Source organism: Solanum stenotomum, chromosome 12 (genome assembly GCF_019186545.1).
Source record: "Solanum stenotomum isolate F172 chromosome 12, ASM1918654v1, whole genome shotgun sequence".
NCBI lineage: Eukaryota > Viridiplantae > Streptophyta > Magnoliopsida > Solanales > Solanaceae > Solanum > Solanum stenotomum.
The window spans coordinates 34,285,881-34,304,961 of record NC_064293.1 but is presented as its reverse complement, the minus strand read 5'-3'; the positions used below and the strand labels follow the sequence as shown (position 1 = coordinate 34,304,961).

General features: G+C 29.3%; 1 protein-coding gene across 1 annotated transcript; it reads right to left on the bottom strand.

Moving 5' to 3' along the window:
* Window positions 1–4,125: 4,125 nt before the first annotated feature.
* Window positions 4,126–5,370, bottom strand: LOC125848324 (uncharacterized). The gene has a single exon (XM_049528175.1). It carries the CDS (start codon window positions 5,209–5,211, stop codon window positions 4,534–4,536), a length of 678 nt encoding a protein of 225 aa, XP_049384132.1. The 5' UTR covers window positions 5,212–5,370; the 3' UTR covers window positions 4,126–4,533.
* Between the last annotated feature and the right edge of the window lie 13,711 nt (window positions 5,371–19,081).

The following is a 19,081-nucleotide window of genomic DNA, read 5'->3' as shown; positions in this document are numbered from 1 at the left end:
AATTGACATTTATACTAACTAACTTGATTCCACAATAAGCATTAAAAAGGTTGAATATATTAACACTTGAATTACAGTTTGTTTCACTTAAATACATGATAAAGTGTTTCTATTAGACACTTCTTATTCAACTTTGAAACAACTTTTCTTGTGTTCTCAAACGATTATTACAAAATAAGTTAATTACATAAAATATGTCACTTCCTTTTATATACTCCATATCAACATTAATCTGAACAAACCCAAGATTTTACAATCTATCAAGATCAATACAAAAAAAGATGATATATTTTAAATGATTTATTTACCTACATGGTAAATACTCATATGTAAATGCGTATAAAAAGTTTTTAAAAATTTGAATCTGTTCATAAATAAAATCTGATGACAAATTTAAAGGTTTATCAATGTATTATGCAGACTAAAAGGCAAGAGAATGGAATATGGAGGATGATGATGTGGTTTAAAAGGAGAAGCAAATGATTGCGTGATGTGCTGACTGAAATGTCAATCTCAATAAGATGCCCTTACCACAAAGGTTGTGATCACGTTGATGCTAAAACATGGCTAAATTGAGACCTCACTCATTGGAGTGTGGCATGGCCATAGACAGAGTTAGGTGGGGTGTAGTTAGTTTTTTCGTAAATTTTGTATTTATATTAAAATATTAAAGAAATATATATATATATATATTAACAAGTAAATTTCTTAATAAAATTGATTGATAACTCAATGATAAGAAAAAGTGGTGAAAATATTTTTCACACTAGCTTGTGCGTTCAAATCCCACTAATAATAAAAAATTTGTCAAAAGAGGCATTTTTGCTATATTTTTCTCTTCTGTCCTAAAATTTAAAAGTCCTAAAGTCATAACTCTGACTCCGCCTATGCATATGCCAAGCACCAAACTCAAACCATCATGTTAGTGAAATTACACCTTAAATTCAATGATGACTTTTTCATGCTCTTTTACTACTCATAGACAACTAATCATTGAAGGGCATCAATCCAACTACATACACAAAAAAGGTTAAATTTCACTTTCTATTACTCTACACCCTAATGATTCTTTACTTTCAATCAAGAACTTCTTAACATCCCGGTAATTTAGATAATTTTAGATTAATCTTTAGGTAATTGATAATGACTCAGATACAATATGTATCAATAATTTTTTTTGCGTAGTGCTTACTTATTTCTAAACAAATGGACGTTCTAAATGCAAAATGTCTAAAATGTGAATTATGTACGTAGCTCCTTTGATTATCAATGCAACATGTCAAACGATGAATATCATGGCAACCTTGCAATTAAATAAACTAGACAGTTCGTTCGATGTCGATATCGATATCGATATCGTAAAGTTGTTATCAATCACAAAGCATAAAATGCATATCAATTTGAAAGATGCTGGTTATAATGAGTTTGAGTGCTTCTATTAGTGAAAAATAAAGTATAAAAGGGGGAAAGGAATTAAAGAAAATAAGGAAAGGGAATAAAAGAAAGAAAATTGGCAAATTTGTGCAAAAAATATTAGTACTACATGTGTTTGTGTTGATGTTGAAATTAGAAACTTCGAAATTTCCTTTTCTTTGCATAAAACAATTTTTAATTTCCCTTTCAGAAATACTACTCGTACATCTCAAGCAATGTGAAGGGTAGTGTAGTAAAATACAACCACCTATTATACACCAATAATCATTAGAAGTCAAATACCAAAAACCTCACGTGTCAAATAGCAAAACTCCCGTGGCTGTTAATTACTGAATAGTGTAGACTGTAGTTTAGTCACGTAACAAATCTAGATTATAAAAAAGAGTGCGGAGTTAAAAAGGCAAAAAAAAAATTGTCAAAAAATTTAAAAGAGCACATCAATTTTTTTTAAATCAATAGGACAAAATCGCTCCCGACGAAGCGATTTTCCTCTGACATATTTTTTTTTTTGATGACAAGGGAAACCCGCAGTCGCTATCTTTTGGATGCACACACGGTAAAACCCCCGCTCCTATGTAATAACTCGCAAACCACATAGGAGAAGCAACCCGCACTAGACAAGCCCGGTGCGACGAGATCTACCCAAAAGGCAAACCCCTCTGACACATTGTTAACGCCGTTAGTCCATTAAAAATAAAAATCATTGTCAGGGCAGCAATTTTAAGTTCAATTTTTTTTTCCAACTAAATTCGCTGTTGTGACAGCGTTTTAATTTTTAAAAAATAGTTTCTAGAGAAATCGCTGCCTGTAGCGATTTTATTAAAAAAATGTTGCCCCCTCCAATTTTTTATTTTTTTAAATTGTAACTCAATTTGTTTTTATATGAAATGTGAATATTGAGTTACAATTAAAAAATAAAATAAAATTGGAGGGGAATGAAAATGCTGCCTTGGCGGCGATTTTCAGAACTTTTTTTTTATATAAAATCCCAAGAATTTGTTAATTTTTTTTTTTAAATTAAGCTCCCATAGAATCGATTTTTGTTTGGAAAAAAAATAATAGACAAACGGCGTCAAAATTGTGTCAGAGGAAATCGATTCGTCAGGAGTAATTTTGTCCCTTTAATTTTAAAAAAATTGATGTGCCATTTTGAAATTTTTGATAATTTTTTTTTACCCTTTATGACTCCAAATTCTTATAAAAAAAAATAGGGATACTTGCGGGTAAAAATCATTCGATCATTTAATTTATAAAATATGTACAAAACATATATTTTATACTGACATATAATTATAATACGCATGATTATACACAACATATTACATATATATATATATATATAGTAGTAGTAGTAGTGATTATATATCCCTTTAAATATTGATTCCGTGTTTTCATACACGCAATGGGAATGATATAACATTATAACCTATGGTCCTACCGACCGTTATCTTTTGTAAATATAAAATTTATGATTTGACTATATTTAATTAGATTTTAGTCTATCTATTTCTAGTGAACACTGCCTCCTAATGTAGATAGAATGAAGTGAAACGTGACGCTTCAAGCTTTTATTCTTGTCTTGTTAAAATAAATGCTGCAACTAATTTGGACGGAAAAATAGTATAAAAAGAAGAGAGAAATCAAAATAAGTCACATAATTAATTATATGATAGTTGACACTCTTCTTCTTAATTTATATTTCTCAAGAAATTAATATTAGTTTCTTGCCTCTCCCTCTTCACAAATGTTTTGGCCGGTTTTTCCATTCTCTTATTCAGAATTTGTAGTGGAATATTTGGTCTTTGATATGTGTGGTTCTCAATCAATGTTTATTATTATATAATATAATAATGTTATTTGTGATGATCATACCACTTCTTGAAACTTTATAATATATGTAATAATAATAATAATTTGGAGGCAAGAAAAGAAAAGGACGGTAGAGGGAAGAGTATGTCAAATTGTATTGGAATGGAAAAATAGATTGACAAATATATTTAATATCATGTTTGGTACGAAGGAGTTGTTGGTAGCCCAAAATTCACACTTTACCTATTAATTTTGAAAATAACATGCTTAAATATACACTTGTATAAATTTTTGATTAGTTGACTAGAATTATTATAACCTTGAGGCTAAAACGGTAAAATTCATTCATTCAATATATTCGAAAGAAGGATGCAATAAGTACATTTTGCATCTAGATGAGTCAAATTATTTTTTTGGAAGAAATCAACACTAAAAGCTGGACATTGAAGATTCGTCTTCTGGTATGTTTTGTGAGTTATATTCCAACAAATAATTTTCTATCATTTACTAGAAAAAATATTTTTGTTACTTTTATAACTTGTTTCAACCAATCATAAAAATGACTTCGCTGGGTTGATTTCTCATATACCAAGATAATATATATGGATTATATTAAATATTTGCTGGTTTGGCTTTGGAAGACTTATCAAACAAATAGTACTCCCTCCGTCTCGTCTCATTTTTAACTTTTTTATTTTTTATTTTTTTGGTCTGTTTCAAAAATAATGTTATTTTACAATAATTAAACAATTTAGTTTGAAAATTCCTCTTTTATTATTAATAAAATGATTTACAACCACACAAATATCTAATAATTATTTTAGATCACAAGTTTTAAAAAAATTTTTTTTTTTTTACTTAAATATCGTATCAAATCAAATGGTGTCAACGAAGTATATGGAACAAAATAAAGATATTTTTGACTCATTCCGATTTGGCCTTTGCCTGCAGATTGATTTCCTTGAGGAAATATAATACTACAATATATACACTATTAAAGATGGACTCATTCTTTTCCATTTCTTGACACATATCTGACATCAATTTTTATCCACATTACCACTTGCATCAATAGTTCAATGCAAATTCCAAAAACCAACTACCAATATACAAATTATTTTCTTTAGAACAGAAGGAATTTGCTTTTCGATTGCAACTTCAAGCTCAACAATGTGAGTCAAGAAGCTAAAAAAAAGGTCTATGTAGACATACCCTCTCTAGATTCCACGGAATATGTTGTCGTTGTTATTAAAGAAGAAAAAAAAGAAGGAAATAAGTAGGATTTTAATTTTAGCTTATGATCTGTTGTTTAACAGAGGAAGCAACAGTATGAGCCCACCATTTGAGACTATGTTTAATGTCAATTTCATTGCTTGTTTCTGGTACTTTCCAATTCATCAATGGATTCGTTTTCTTTTTCTTTTCAATAACTCCCCATGCTTCAGAAAGATAAGGTCTCGCTCTTGACTGTTCAGATTTCTCATAAAAATTCACATTTTGTTGATGATCATCACTATCCCTGTTTTTGCGTAATTTCTGTAAACCTGGAATAATTTCAACCAAACTTGAATTTACATCTTCTTCTGAGAATTCAAATCCAAGATCCATAAACCCTTTTAGCTCTTCATATTCTAGCTCCGATAAGCTCTTGCTAAGACCCTTTTTTGTTCTTCTCCTTAATTCCCTTCTTCTACCCTTTACTTTTTTCGGTACTGCCTTTTTAGTATCCGGTTTAAAATGGGTTGCTGGGAGAACTGAATCCGGGGAGAAAGAATCTGAATTGTAGCTCAAATCTTCGCTTTGCGACTCCATTTGGATTTCTAATTTTGTTGAATCTAATACAATTTCAGGTGAATTTTCTTGAATTTTGTCATCTGGGTTTTTCTGTGTTGGATTTAAATGTTTTTTAAGGATTTCAAGATTGAACCAACATGAATCGAAGAGGGTAAGTATAGCCTCGAGGTCCATTAATGGAGGCTGAAAGGAAAATTGGGAGCTATCACAGCAGGGGATTTTGGTGAGAAGTTGCTTAGAGAGGATGATTTAGTTGCGTGTGAGTATATATATAAACTATTTCTGTTCACAAAATTACCCTTCTTTAGTTACTTATAATACCAAAATGCTTCAACTTTGATTGTTTACACGTTTTCTAGTGTGTGTACTATTATTTTATTTCGAATATGTTGTTGTACTTATCAAAAAGGTCGTACCAAAGAGGCTTGATAATGGAGTAGTTGACAAAAGACTAATTCTTCTTATGCGAGATAAAATAATCTTATATATTATCATCAAATTGTCATATCTTATCTCGTATATCAAATGAGTCATTCAAACGTTATTTGAAGCAATTAGTACAAGGTTAGATTAGCATATTTGAGCGAGCGAATTATACGAAAAACTTAAAGGATGGTCAGTAACTTAAAATCTTAAACTTTTAAATTATAAATAACCCTAGCTAGATATAGGAAGATGATTAATTAATGAAATTGCCTCATTTCAAAAAAAGCAAGACAAGGGAATATGGAGAAGTGATGATGTGTCGTTTAAATAAAGGGAGAGTATATGATTGCGTGTGTGGTATGAAAATATAACTTGTTGTCAATCTCATGTAGATGCCCTTTTTATTATCAAGGTTGAACCCATCGATAGCCTTTTAAAGTTTACATCAATTTTCACTTAGACATTTTAATTACACTTTGTTCATTTTAGACACCTCATGTTAAGTATCACTGTGTCATTTTGACACTTTTTACTAACTTAACATGTTGTGTGTACTGCACCCATTTTGAGCGCGTGAGGAGTTTTTTAAAAAAATTCCTTCTTCCTCTTCACTTTTTAGCTCGACCACTTATTCCACCTTCTACCATGAAAAATCATGATAAAAAACCTTACAAAATATGAAAAAATAAAATAAAAAAAACTATCACACTAAATTTTTAAAATGTTTATAAGAACAATTTTTTTTAAATCATCACACTAATTTTGAAAAGATTTTTTAGAACAAGACACACATTTTTTTCTTTCAAAAAAGTAAAAGAAGAATGTCATATATGATTTTCAAAATCAAATTCACAACAAAAATAGAAAAAAAAACTAAAATCTAATGTTTTATTTTTTAAAAATATTTGGAAGAAGAACAAAAAAATGGCTGTAGGGTTGGGGAGGCAAAAGGGACGTAAGGCAGATGGGGTAGGGGTGGGGTGGGATGGTTGAAAATAGTAATTTTATTTATTTATTTTTGCTGAAAAATTAGTTGCTTTTTAATAATTTATTTTAAAATTATTATTTTTACACTCAAATGCCGCATGTCAACTTTTAATTAGTCATCATGTCATGTCATCCGCAAGTGTTTTACACACACTTTGTAATTTTAATTGATTGTCAAAAGATGTCAAAATGATACATAGGACCTTTACTTGAGGTGTTTAAAATGAACAAAGCCTACTTGAAGTGTCTAAATGAAAATTGGTGCCAACTTTAGGGAGTTGCCGATGGATTCAGCCTATTATCAAGGTTATGAGGATGCTAATATGGTATTAATTGGGGTGTGACATGACCAAGGAGATAAAGGGAAGCACCAAACTCATAACCATCATGTTTTGAAATGACACCATAATATTAAATGAAATAATGATGGTTTTTTTCTTGCCAATTTTACTACTCACTAACATTCATCGAATCATCCCAACTAAAGGTGGGTCAAATTTCAGAATCATATTCTTTACGGAATTCTAATGATCAAGGGAATCAATCATGGAGTACCATTGATTAATTATTCTCATAAGCATTATCTAATTTAGATAAGTTTGGCATGTCTAAGATCTAATCTCTAGGTAATTAATGGATAATGACTTAGATATAGATACCCATTTTCTCACTATTAGACTAGTGCCCTAAAAAATTGTTCAGTCCGACATCAATGTGGGGGATGCAATTTTTTTATTTTTTTTATTTTTATATATGTAGGATAAATTTTTACCATATGAATTAATTATTGAGATTGAGTTACGCTTAATATCTATTTGTTTAATTCCATAATGGTGAAAAATGTTAATTAAATCTCTTTATATTATATAGGGATAATGGTCTGAAAAATCCCTAACTTTGGTCGGATTTGCTGTTGCGATACTAAACATTCATAAGGACCTATTACCTCCCTAAACTATTAAATACCGTATTTTTTATCCCCTGAACTATTTAATAGTGTATTTTAAAGGTATATATGTGCCCACGTGGACACATTACTACTTATAATTTTGCATTATTTTTTATGTCCACGTGGGAAAATATATATGTTTTAAATACGGTATTAAATAGTCTAGGGAGGTAATAGGTCCTCATGAAAGTTTAGTATCGCAACAACAAATCTGACCAAAATTGAAATATTTTTCAGACCCTTATCCCTATTATATATTGAAAGATCATATCACATAAGTTAGATTTTGAGGTATTTTGAGGATGAGGTACGAATAATATCTATTTTCTTATCAAGTTTACCCCCGTAAAGATATTGCTTTTTTGTTGGTCTTTTGATATTTTTCATCACTATTTAAAAACAGTCAAAAGTGTCAATTTGGATTATTGTTTGCTGTTGAAATAGAAAATTAAAGGTTCAAGTAGGGTTGTGTATTGGTTCGACTTGTAAATTTTTTATTTCTAGACACGCTACATCGTCATAAAATTATTAAGATATGAATTTATTAATTATTGGTTATTATTGGTTTACCCGCTAAATTCACACACAAAAAAGTATTGAAAATCACTTATAAACAAAGTAACAAACTAAATGAGCTATGCATATGAGTTGATAGATATTGCATATTACTGAAAAGCAAATATTGACACCTTGTGAAATAACTGAAAGTTTAAGACAATAAAAAATGACAGTATTAAATTAAACCCTAAGTCAAGAACTTTATATACTAAATAATATAAATAGAATTTTTTAGTTTACCATCAACTTATCAGTAATCCAATATTAAAAAAGGCAAAACAGCTATCAAAATCGCTAAATCAATAAACTATAAAAAAAATCAATTCAATTTTGAACCATCCTAATTTCGAGCCGATATGAAGGGTAGTATAGTAAAGTGAAACACCTGGCAACTCCAACAATAGTGTACGCGGGATCTTTGAACTTGGTAGAATGGCGTTCGTGGGAATTAAGTCCAAATCTCACGTGCCAAGTTTTATAATATATATATATATATGATTCTTCAAAAAAAAAAAAAAAAACTTTACAAAATATCTGACCACGTTAAAAATGAATTAAAACATAATTTTGTGTTCCCACTCACTCAATGGCGTACCTACTTCTGGTCATTCATTATCACTGTATCTTAAGAAAAAATAATTTAAAATAAAATAATTGGGGTTTCATTTTATTTTCAATTTTTAATTAATTATTATTTCATTTATTTGACTTAATCTTCTTTTCTAATGTCACTGCGTCCTCATGTTCATAAAATAATTAAAAGGAACTGATACGTGGCGCTTGAAGTGCCTTTAATTTTTGCTAAATAAATGTTTTCAACTAACTAGAAGGTATGAACAAATATATATACTCTCCGTCCATTTTTAGTTGTTATGATTTTCTTTTTAGAATCAAATTATAAAAAATTTGATTAATATTTTACGATGTAATTTTCACAATATTGTTATGCAAAAAATTATAGTTTATAGTATTTTCGTATAGTTTTTGAATATCTAATTTTTTTGTTTAAAATATTAAATTAATGTAATATAATTTAACTTCAAAAATTAATTAAATTAATTTTCAAAAAATACAATATAACAACTAAAAATGAACGGAAGGGATACTACAGTAGATAAATACAAAGAGGGGAAGGACCAGCAGTGGGAATGAGCACATGAAATTAATTAGTTTATGAAAAAGGCTGTTAATGATTTCACAAACAACTACTTTTTAGTATTTAATTTCTTTATTTTCCTAGAGGATCTCTTTTTTCTTATCGTCCTCTCGATAATGTCATATTTATTATGTAATGGTCTATTTTCCTTATATTTATATAAGTCGTATTTTATAGCAGTGTTTTAAGAGGTGGAAGTAAAATGTGAGATATTTTAATTATTTAACATCGAACATAAGGCGTATGCTCCAACACATGAGGATTGAGGAGTAAGTTCCATAGAATTAAAACGTGATAAACATAAAAAAGATTTAGAAATGTATTCAAGGATATGAAATTATTCTTTAGGCTTATGAAACTTTTTCAAGTAAAAAATGGTTTAAGCTAATTTAAAGTACTTTAGACGATGCATGTTTTACATGCGGCAACAGAAAAGTAATGAATTATTTTATTATGTTCCCACACAGTCAAAGCAGTGTTAGTAGTTGGTAATAACATGGCACGGTTCAAATTTTCACCAAGAGAGAATTTAAAATTAAAAAAAGTAAGTATATGAAGAAAAAAATAAAAAATTAAATTATATATATATCTGGCTCTGTCTCCAATTTTAGTACTCATATTTTTGTTGAGATTAAAAGAGAAAAATATTGAAAATACCTCTAAATTTGATGCGAATTATTAATTTTATCGATGAACTATTGACAACCTTAAAACATCCATTTACTTGATTAGCTGAACTTAAATACACTCCTGATCATTGTCACATGGGTGAAATACACCCCTAAATTCTCTCCAAGTTTAGAGGTGTTTTCAACACTTTTCTTGATTTTTTATTAAGAGTCACGCTACTACAAGAGTTTGAGACCACTTGTTATACCATGTGGCAGATCAAGGATGCATTTAAGTTCATTTTGTCAATTAGAGAATATTTTTAAGATTATCAATAATTTAAGAATGAAACTAATAATTCAAATCAAGTTCCAAAACTCTCATATTAAAATGTACAGTATGATACATAGTGATATTAAATGCTACAACTAACCACAGTTGGGACAAGGAAAGTAGAAGAAAGAGATGGGTGTTTATTTAATAGCAATATGACACGACCACACGAGTATTAAAATTGGTTCTGCTTAGTAAAGAATTGTATTATTTTTTTCGAAGACTTTGGTTATTTTTTTTAGAAAAAGTGTTCTTCTGAAAGTGATGTGAGATATCAATGCATTTGTTTATATGATATATAGTCAAGCGTATCCTTTAGGACTATTCACACGGTGGAAGTAGAGCCCAATTTAATAAAAGATGACACATACAATAATACCATGAGTTGTGTGCTTTAAGCCTGTAATATCAATTTTTACGGAGAAATTATAAATTCATTTATTCAAAATTAGCATCAAAATTCTCCTCTACGTGGAGGTATATAATTGTATTAACATTTACGATCAAAATAGTAGGTAAATATAATTAGAGGTGTCAAATTAATTAGCTCATAAAAATTTCATCTATCTATTACGTTATATAATTCAAATTGACTCATGCGGAGGTTTCTTAGATGATCAATACCCCAACCCCTTAAACTTTAAAATTATGGGTCACGTACGTTCAAGTTATCAAGAGAACAAAAGGAGTGGAAGCTCCTAGAAAAAAAATCTTGTCAAACTAATAAAGCTTTTTGTTTTATAGTTTTATTAGATACAAAAATTATAAAAATGTAAATAAATCAATTAAAACTTAGTGAAAGTTGTGCATGTTGGATTTATGACCCCATTTCAGTCCAAGTAACTTTGGCCCACCCATTTATTAACTAATTAATGCATTGTAATTCGTTTAAATTCAGCTTAAATAACTTTTGAACGGTCAATAACTCGTTCATTTATTAACTCAATTCATTTTAATTTATTCAAATTCAGTCGTCTAACTGTTGGAATCATTTTTTCCATTGCTATTTGATACATTTCAGTCATTACCATTAATGAATTAGGTGAAAGTGCGAAAAGAGAGAAATTCAAACCCTCGATAAATAAAAGCCTACATATTCACTTGACACCTCTAATTTCTACGTATAACAAGAAAATAAGTATATACATAAGCGTTATTTAAGATGTTATTATCAAGCAATATGATTTTGGAACAATGCACATAGACGCAGAGCGTCACTATATCACACCTGTAACTCTTATCTTTGTCCAACAAGAGCAAAACTAAAGCATTGCTACCATAATAGATAGGTCTCATTTATATTTTCTAAGACCCTACTTTATATTTTTAATTAGAATATAATTATTATTTTCTTAATAGAAGAGCGAAATATGAAAGAACCTAAGAATATGACTTTAGGATGGTAAAATTAGTCAATAAAAAAAAGAGTAACTTTCACATATAGCAAACATAAAAATCATATTTGTATGTTATAACTATAGTTTGCATAATTGAGCTCCATAACAAATTTTATGTTTGCTATGGAGCTTTTGATTTGTATAATTCGCTAGATACATCCAATTTTATACAAATTGTTCAGTTTTGTATAAATTCATTTATACATTGTAATTTGTATAATAAAATTTGTATTTGTATAATTATAAGTGTATAGGACGAAAATATATGTATTTGTATTTGTATATACACTTATCTCTCGCTTTATACAAACACAAACATATTTTATACCGAAGTGTATAAAATGACTAATTGTATACCAAATCAGATGGCAAAAAATGGGATGATTGCTGCGACTTACAAATAAAATAAACTATGACTATATCATTTAATTTGCTATTTCATATAATTTTCTCATAAAAATATGGTCAAGTTTGGGAGAGTTATAATTCCGTCCAAATTTAATTAATCTAAAAGTTAATTTGGTGTACGCATGTCATTCAAATTGATTTGTCATTGCAATAGTTACACATATAAACAAATACTAAATACTTATATTAAATTTAATTGAGTGTTAAATGTCTCTCATTTGTTTCTTATATAAGTATCCAGTCAAATCCATTACATATAATTGGACGAACCCTAAAAATTTATTTTACCTTTTTTACTTTTTATTTGTAATTTCTCCACCATGGTGATACTGTTGAATCCAAAAATTATAATTTATCCTCTCCAAATAAAAAAATCAGCTTTTCTTTCTAATTGTTTCGTGACCACTTCCTATAGTTGTGCCTAATAATCCCCCCCACCCCCACCCCCGCCTTTCTATCGTGCCTCGTGCTATATATTTTTATGATGAATGAATTTGTATTACTATTACGAGTAAGGACATCTCTTTTTGTAATATCGTCTAGAGAAGTCACCTTCCTTACCTCGAAGGAAATATCATCTCTTTTTATAATCTTCAATATCTGAGGGCAGTTCGATGCACAAAGCATTCTGCATTTTGTATCTCTGAAATATTTTTTAAAAATAATATTAAACGCACCAAATGTCATAAAAATAAATCAAGAAAGAAGCATTAACTAATAAGAGCTAAGATTGGACATCAAAATTAGTAAATCACTATATGAAATAGCCATATATCATACTAATGTATTAATTCTCCGTAAATAAATGTATACTTACCATTATTATGCGTGCCTTACAAAGTTTCTGGAAGTGATATCGTTGCACTATAAAATTAGAGAGCAAATCTCCTTTGGCAGACTTCACTAATTCTGCATATTACAAACTAAGCATATATCAGTGCATTATTTGCTGTCTGCCAAATGAGATTAGCCCTCTAATTTATTTGCACTCTACATTATAATTTGCTACACAACCAATATATATCGTCTGCCTTATTATTTATAGGCGCGGTTGGTTAAAAGTCTGAATTTAAAGCTTCTATTGCAATCCATACGATGAAGGAAGGAATATAGGATAAAAAAAAAGTATATGTGAATGTGATACAGCAACACGTACGTTCGCGAAGACGTTTTATTCCTACAAAATCATTGTACAAATGTTGTGCCTAGTGAATACGAATAATATTTAGCTTCGATATATTTGTTTTTTTGCAAAGGTTTAAAATTATATTTGGGGAAAGAAGAGAATTTGTATTAGGCTAAATTGATAGTTCATTTGTGGAATAAAGGATCCAAAGTAAAATATGGTCCTTCAAATAAAAATCTCTAGTCTTATGATCTTAAACATAAGTAGATAAAAATATCTTGCTTCAATCGAGTTTTGTTTGGGAATAAATTTACTGGTTCTTCTTTTAACCAAGATAAAAACATAAAGCAAAAAGGAATACTTCGTAAATACACAAGAAGTTTGGCCTCTTGAAGTCACAATAACTATAACACATATAAATTGAGATAGAGAAAGTATTAGCTATATATCTTCATCAACGATAGCCGATTAAAATAAATAAATCAATAATTAATTGAACGTTTTTTCTCATGGATGGTACCAAAGGGGACCATGAGTGCAAGTAGAAAAGTGAAAGAAATATATACTTGTGATCTCCTAGCTGGAAGGGTTTGTGCTTTAGCATATACGGATTCGTTAAGAGAGAATATGCAATATTTTCTGCGAATTACTTCAAAATAAAACAGAAGATCAGCTCAACAATTCACACAGGCTATAGCTTGATGAACATTTTGCTTCTTTTAACAAAAAATACTAAGTAGAAGAGAAGAATAACAGTGTAGTTCTCCTTTGGTCAATAATTTTTTACTGCCAAAGGAGAATTGATCTAATGTATTTCGAGATCTACATGTGTATCTGGACACACTAAAATTTGATAAGATACGTTATATTACAAACTAAATTGTATCTAAGTAATTAACTCCTAAACTAGTGAGATTCTTTAATAAGCCTTAAGTCTTGTTATTTACATAAAGAGCCTATGTGATATTGGATTGAGCTAGACATTAAAGTGGTGGGCCAAACTGATGCATCAAATATTAAAGCCTGTATGAGTTGAGCTGGGCCTTTCTATGTTGACAACTCTAGTCACTTTATCAAGTGAAAAGTATAGAGCTGCTAATTCTAGCCACAATTATGTACGTGATGTGATGACTCCAACACTTTGCTTAATTTGTCATTCGTTTAATGGGCCCAAAACGATGCTCTTCCACCTATCATATTTTGCATTTTCCTTTTTTTACCTTTTCTAATTTCCCTTCTTTCTCTTCTGGAATTTCTGCTATGTAGTTTTGCACTTTTGCTAAATCAGGTATTATTAGTTGCCTCTTTTAATACGAAAAGTTATTTTTATTAAAAAAGAAAAGAATTACTACTTAGTACTTATAGAGATGTGTGTTCGTCCTTATTTACGAAGGTGAATTCAGAATTTAAAATTTATGAATTTTCAATAGTGAAAAAGAAACTTAATTACAAGTGTCTAGAGAGAATTGAACCCTCATTGAGGAGGGTAGTATAGCTTAAGCAAATTCCATTTATACTTTGTTTACAAGATCAAGAGACTACAACAGCATCAACGATAACATACCAGTAAAATTCCATCAAAAGACTATGTACTTTGTTATTTAGTTTCTAACAAATATTTCTTATATATGATTTCTCAATATAAATATAGGATCTTCGTGAAAGTTATTAGGTTTCTAGAAACAAGCACCCAATAGGCTAGATCTGCCCCCTTCTTATTTGTATACATATTAAATCATGATTATAAGGGGAAAAAAACAATATAATGTGAAAATAGTAGCATAATATTTTTTCAAAAATATGACTTGCATTACTAGACTTTAGTATACTAGTTTAATATTTTGAATTAAGGGATCACGTTATTTTACTATACATACTCCTAGAAAGATTTTGTCCTATTTTTAATTTCCTCACTGCGCGGTTTAATCATCTTTGACTTTGCTTTATACAATCTAATGACTTTTTTATCATAAAATGACGACAATAATGATTGGTAACAAGGTTTTAACACCTTTATTCAATTACGATAATTTGTAACTAATTATTCATACTATATAAATAATCATTTGACATCTTTGTTTTAGTGGTATAAATGCCATGGTCTTTTGATATTTAACATTCGAACTGAATTATCTTCGACAATATTATTAGGTTAAAGTTTGTTTAGTTCATAGTTAGATTGAGGACATTTTAATTTTTTTTTATATATGTGTGTTGAGCTAATAACAATGAATTTAATTGAATCTACAAAATTTATTTCTTTTACGTGTACTTTTATAATCACTTAAATTTTATACTTGATTTAATTATGATAGACATCTATATAATAACGAAAAATTTACGATCATCAATTCCTTGAAATAACTTCAAAAAAACTCCAACAACAAACTAAATGAATTACCATTATGCAAAAAGTTCTCATCTATATTTGTGACACCATAAATTGGATTTGATCATTGACATTGTCTCCCCCTTATTGGACACCAAGAAGTAAAGATTTTTATTACAATCTCCCTTTTGTGCACCCAAAAGTTAAACAAATAGGCTTTTGAACACATTAATTAGTGATGAGGAAAAGCTTGGCCTATACATTGCTGCTACAATAAATTATTTACTTCCTCCCTTCACTTTTACTTGTTCATTATATTAAAAATATATTTTTATTTTTACTTTATCATTTATGATAATTTTTCCAATAGATTAAACTATATATTAGTTAGTAAAATTATTTCTTAAAGGACGTGTAAAGATACCATGAAAGTATTATTAAAGATTGACTAATATATATATAATGTGCTTGACAAGTCAAAATTTGGAAACAAAGAAATAGAGTAGTGTGAAGTAGGGGTGTACAAGCCAAATCATAAAGTCAAACCGAACCGATGAACCAAATCAAATCGAAAAAAAACCCGATTTGTGGTTTGGTTTGGTGGTTGAAAAAAAAAACCGACCACTCTTGGTTTAGTTTGATATTAAAAGAAAAAAAGTCAAACCGAACCCAAATCAAACCGACATAATATATATAATTTTATTTTATTTATAAATAAAAAATACTATTTGTAATCTACTTTGTTAATATATTTTTAGTTAGTTTATAGTTTTAAATGTTTATATATTTTATTTCAAATTTGGGCTTGGAAAATTTTGCAAATATCACACACACACATATATATATATATAAAATTTTATTTACAGATAAAAATATTATTTATAATCTACTTTGTTAATATATTTTTAGTTAGTTTATAGTTTTCAATGTTTATATGTTTTATTTCAAATTTAGGCTTGTAAAATTTGTAAATATTTTATTTTGTATGAAGATCCGAAGTTACAATTATATTGTTGTAGTTTGGGAAAATGCATAAGTAACCCCTAACCTATGCCAGAAATCTCAGAGATACACTTATACTATACTAAGGTCCTATTACCCCCCCGCCCATCCCCTCACCCCCCCGAACTTATTTTATAAATAATTTTCTACCCCTTTTCGGCCTACGTGGCACTATCTTCTGGGCCCAGTGCGTGTTGACAATTTTTTCAAACTATTTGGTTGATAGTGCCACGTAGGACGAAAAGGGGTAGAAAATTATTTATAAAATAAGTTCGGGGGGGGGGNATAGGGCCTTAGTATAGTATAAGTGTGTCTGTGGGATTTCGGGCATAGGTTGGGGGTACTTATGCATTTTCCCTTATAGTTTTTCAAATTCAAAGTTAACAATTTACTTTGTAAATTTTTTGTTTTGTATTCAGTTTTCATGTAGCCTTTAATATAATGAGTGTTGATATTTCAAAAAAAATATTTTGTACTCATGTGAATTTTACCGTCTTTTCAAAAATTTCTATTCATTTAACATTTTTTAAGTTTAGCTTATCACACAGGTAAGTGAAAATATGTTTGATCTCTTTTTCAAACACCGTATTGTTATAAAAAGTCAAAAAACCAAAAAAATCCAAAAGAACCGACTAAAGCCGAAATCGAAAAAACCAACTTTATATGGTTTGATTTGATTTATAGATTTAATAAATCGATATAATTGGTTTAGATTTTTTTTAATGAAAAACCAAACTAAACCGACTTACGTACACCCTTAGTGTAAAGAAGGAGAAGGAAAGCAAGAGGAAGTTTCACATCATGATTTGAATAATAATAGTAATACAGGTAGCTCTATTTATTACACTATGTATTATATTATTTAATAGAATAGTATTTCAATCAACTGCCAACAACGGATGCAACATGCTGGGGATGAAGAAAGTCAGATGATTAGAAAAAGTCATCCAATTGGGCATTCTTACGTAACTTTTTGTCTGCAAATATTTAATAATACCTTCATTTTATACTTCTCATATTTTTAAAATTAATAATGCTTACTTAATTACCATCTCATGGCAATATTTCAACCCTTTCCTTTATTTAGGGTACGGCAAATATTTTTTTTGGGTTTTTCATTCGGTGTCCGGTATCCACATTGGAGCCCGACTAAATTCAGATTCACGACGGAAAGTTTCACATTGGGTAAAACGCTCCCTAACAAAGGCGACTCTGTGTCCAAGGAGGCTCGAACCCGAGACCTCTTGGTTAAGGATGAAGGAGTACTTACCACTCCACCACAACCCTGATTGTTTAGGTACGCCAAATATATTGATGCTGAGATTAATTTTTCATAAATTAAGACATAGACTTGAATGTATATATATTGTATACCGTATATAACACAGAACTCTCTTTCAACTTATTAAGGGGTTCAATTGGTTGGAAACAGGGCGGAGCCAGCCTTCTGTTAGGGGTTCATCCGAATCTCCTTCGGCAGAAAATATACTATCTATAAAAGATTAAAATTATTTTTTATGTATATATAGTAGATGTCGAACCCCCTTTGATTAGTTCATGTGTTTAGTTCTTCAGATTTTGAACCCCCTTATTAAAAATCCTAGCTCCACCACTGAATGGAAATATAACTTTAACTCGTTTTAATTAGATTATGGTGTAAATTTAACAAATAACTATTTTCAATTTCTATGGTTAAAAATAATTACCGTCATAAGGTTTCTAGAAGATCATTATTGTGGAGTTTCACCTGTTACTTGAAAAATGTATAAGTAATAATTATTTATTAAAGACACGATCATTAAAAATGTAATCAATGAACACTATTTTTTCTGATTTATATATTGGTGCTCTTTCACCATAATTTGTAAGCCCCAGTTTTATTTTTGTTTAAATGAAGAACAAAACTTTAAATTAGGGGACCAAAGTGATGGTGAATTGGTCATGTGCATAATAAGTAGACAATAAGAAACCCGAAAAAGATTCTTGATTTCAGTTCCATGATCACGCATTATATTTTGATTCTCTCTCTGCTCAAACACCCATGTGATTCTAAATATTTTAGTTTTTTTTTTTGTGCCTGCAGTTTAATATATACATATAAGGAAAAAAATTGTTTTTTTTGGTTAACAACTTTGTTCTTCGCTGCTTTGGACTATGGGGCTTACTTTCTAATCCCAGTAGAAGTAGTGACTAGTGTTATAGGTAGTTGGGCGGTCGAAAGATTGCCACAAGGCACAAGTAAGTAAGTTATGATTTCACAAATGTGATATAAAGAGTGTAAGATGTATGCAATTTTATCTCTACTTTATGAAGTAAAATATTTGTTTTCGATAGACTCTCCGTGACCCCTTTCTTTATGGGGGCTTGAGACCGAACATATGAGTGAGCTCACACAAGTAAACCTTTTTTTTTTTGGTTAATTCAAAGAAATGCATAATTAGAAACAAACATATATTGTATACTCTATAAAATTTTATATAAATCTATCGTCTGAGGTCATGGTAGATTAGTAATTAGAACCTTTACATTCTTAATAAGAGGTTTTAGATTCGAGATTGGAGAATAAAATGGTAATTTGTTAAGGAGATATCTCGTTAACTCCTAAATAAGACTTTTTTGCACATATATGAATGAATTGGTCCAAAAATAAGTACCGAACACTGCATTAAAATACTAAAAAAAGAAGATGAAATAATATTATGAATAGTCTATCATTCCTAACTTTTGAGTCTGTATTTTATCCACATAATGAATATGATCGTGA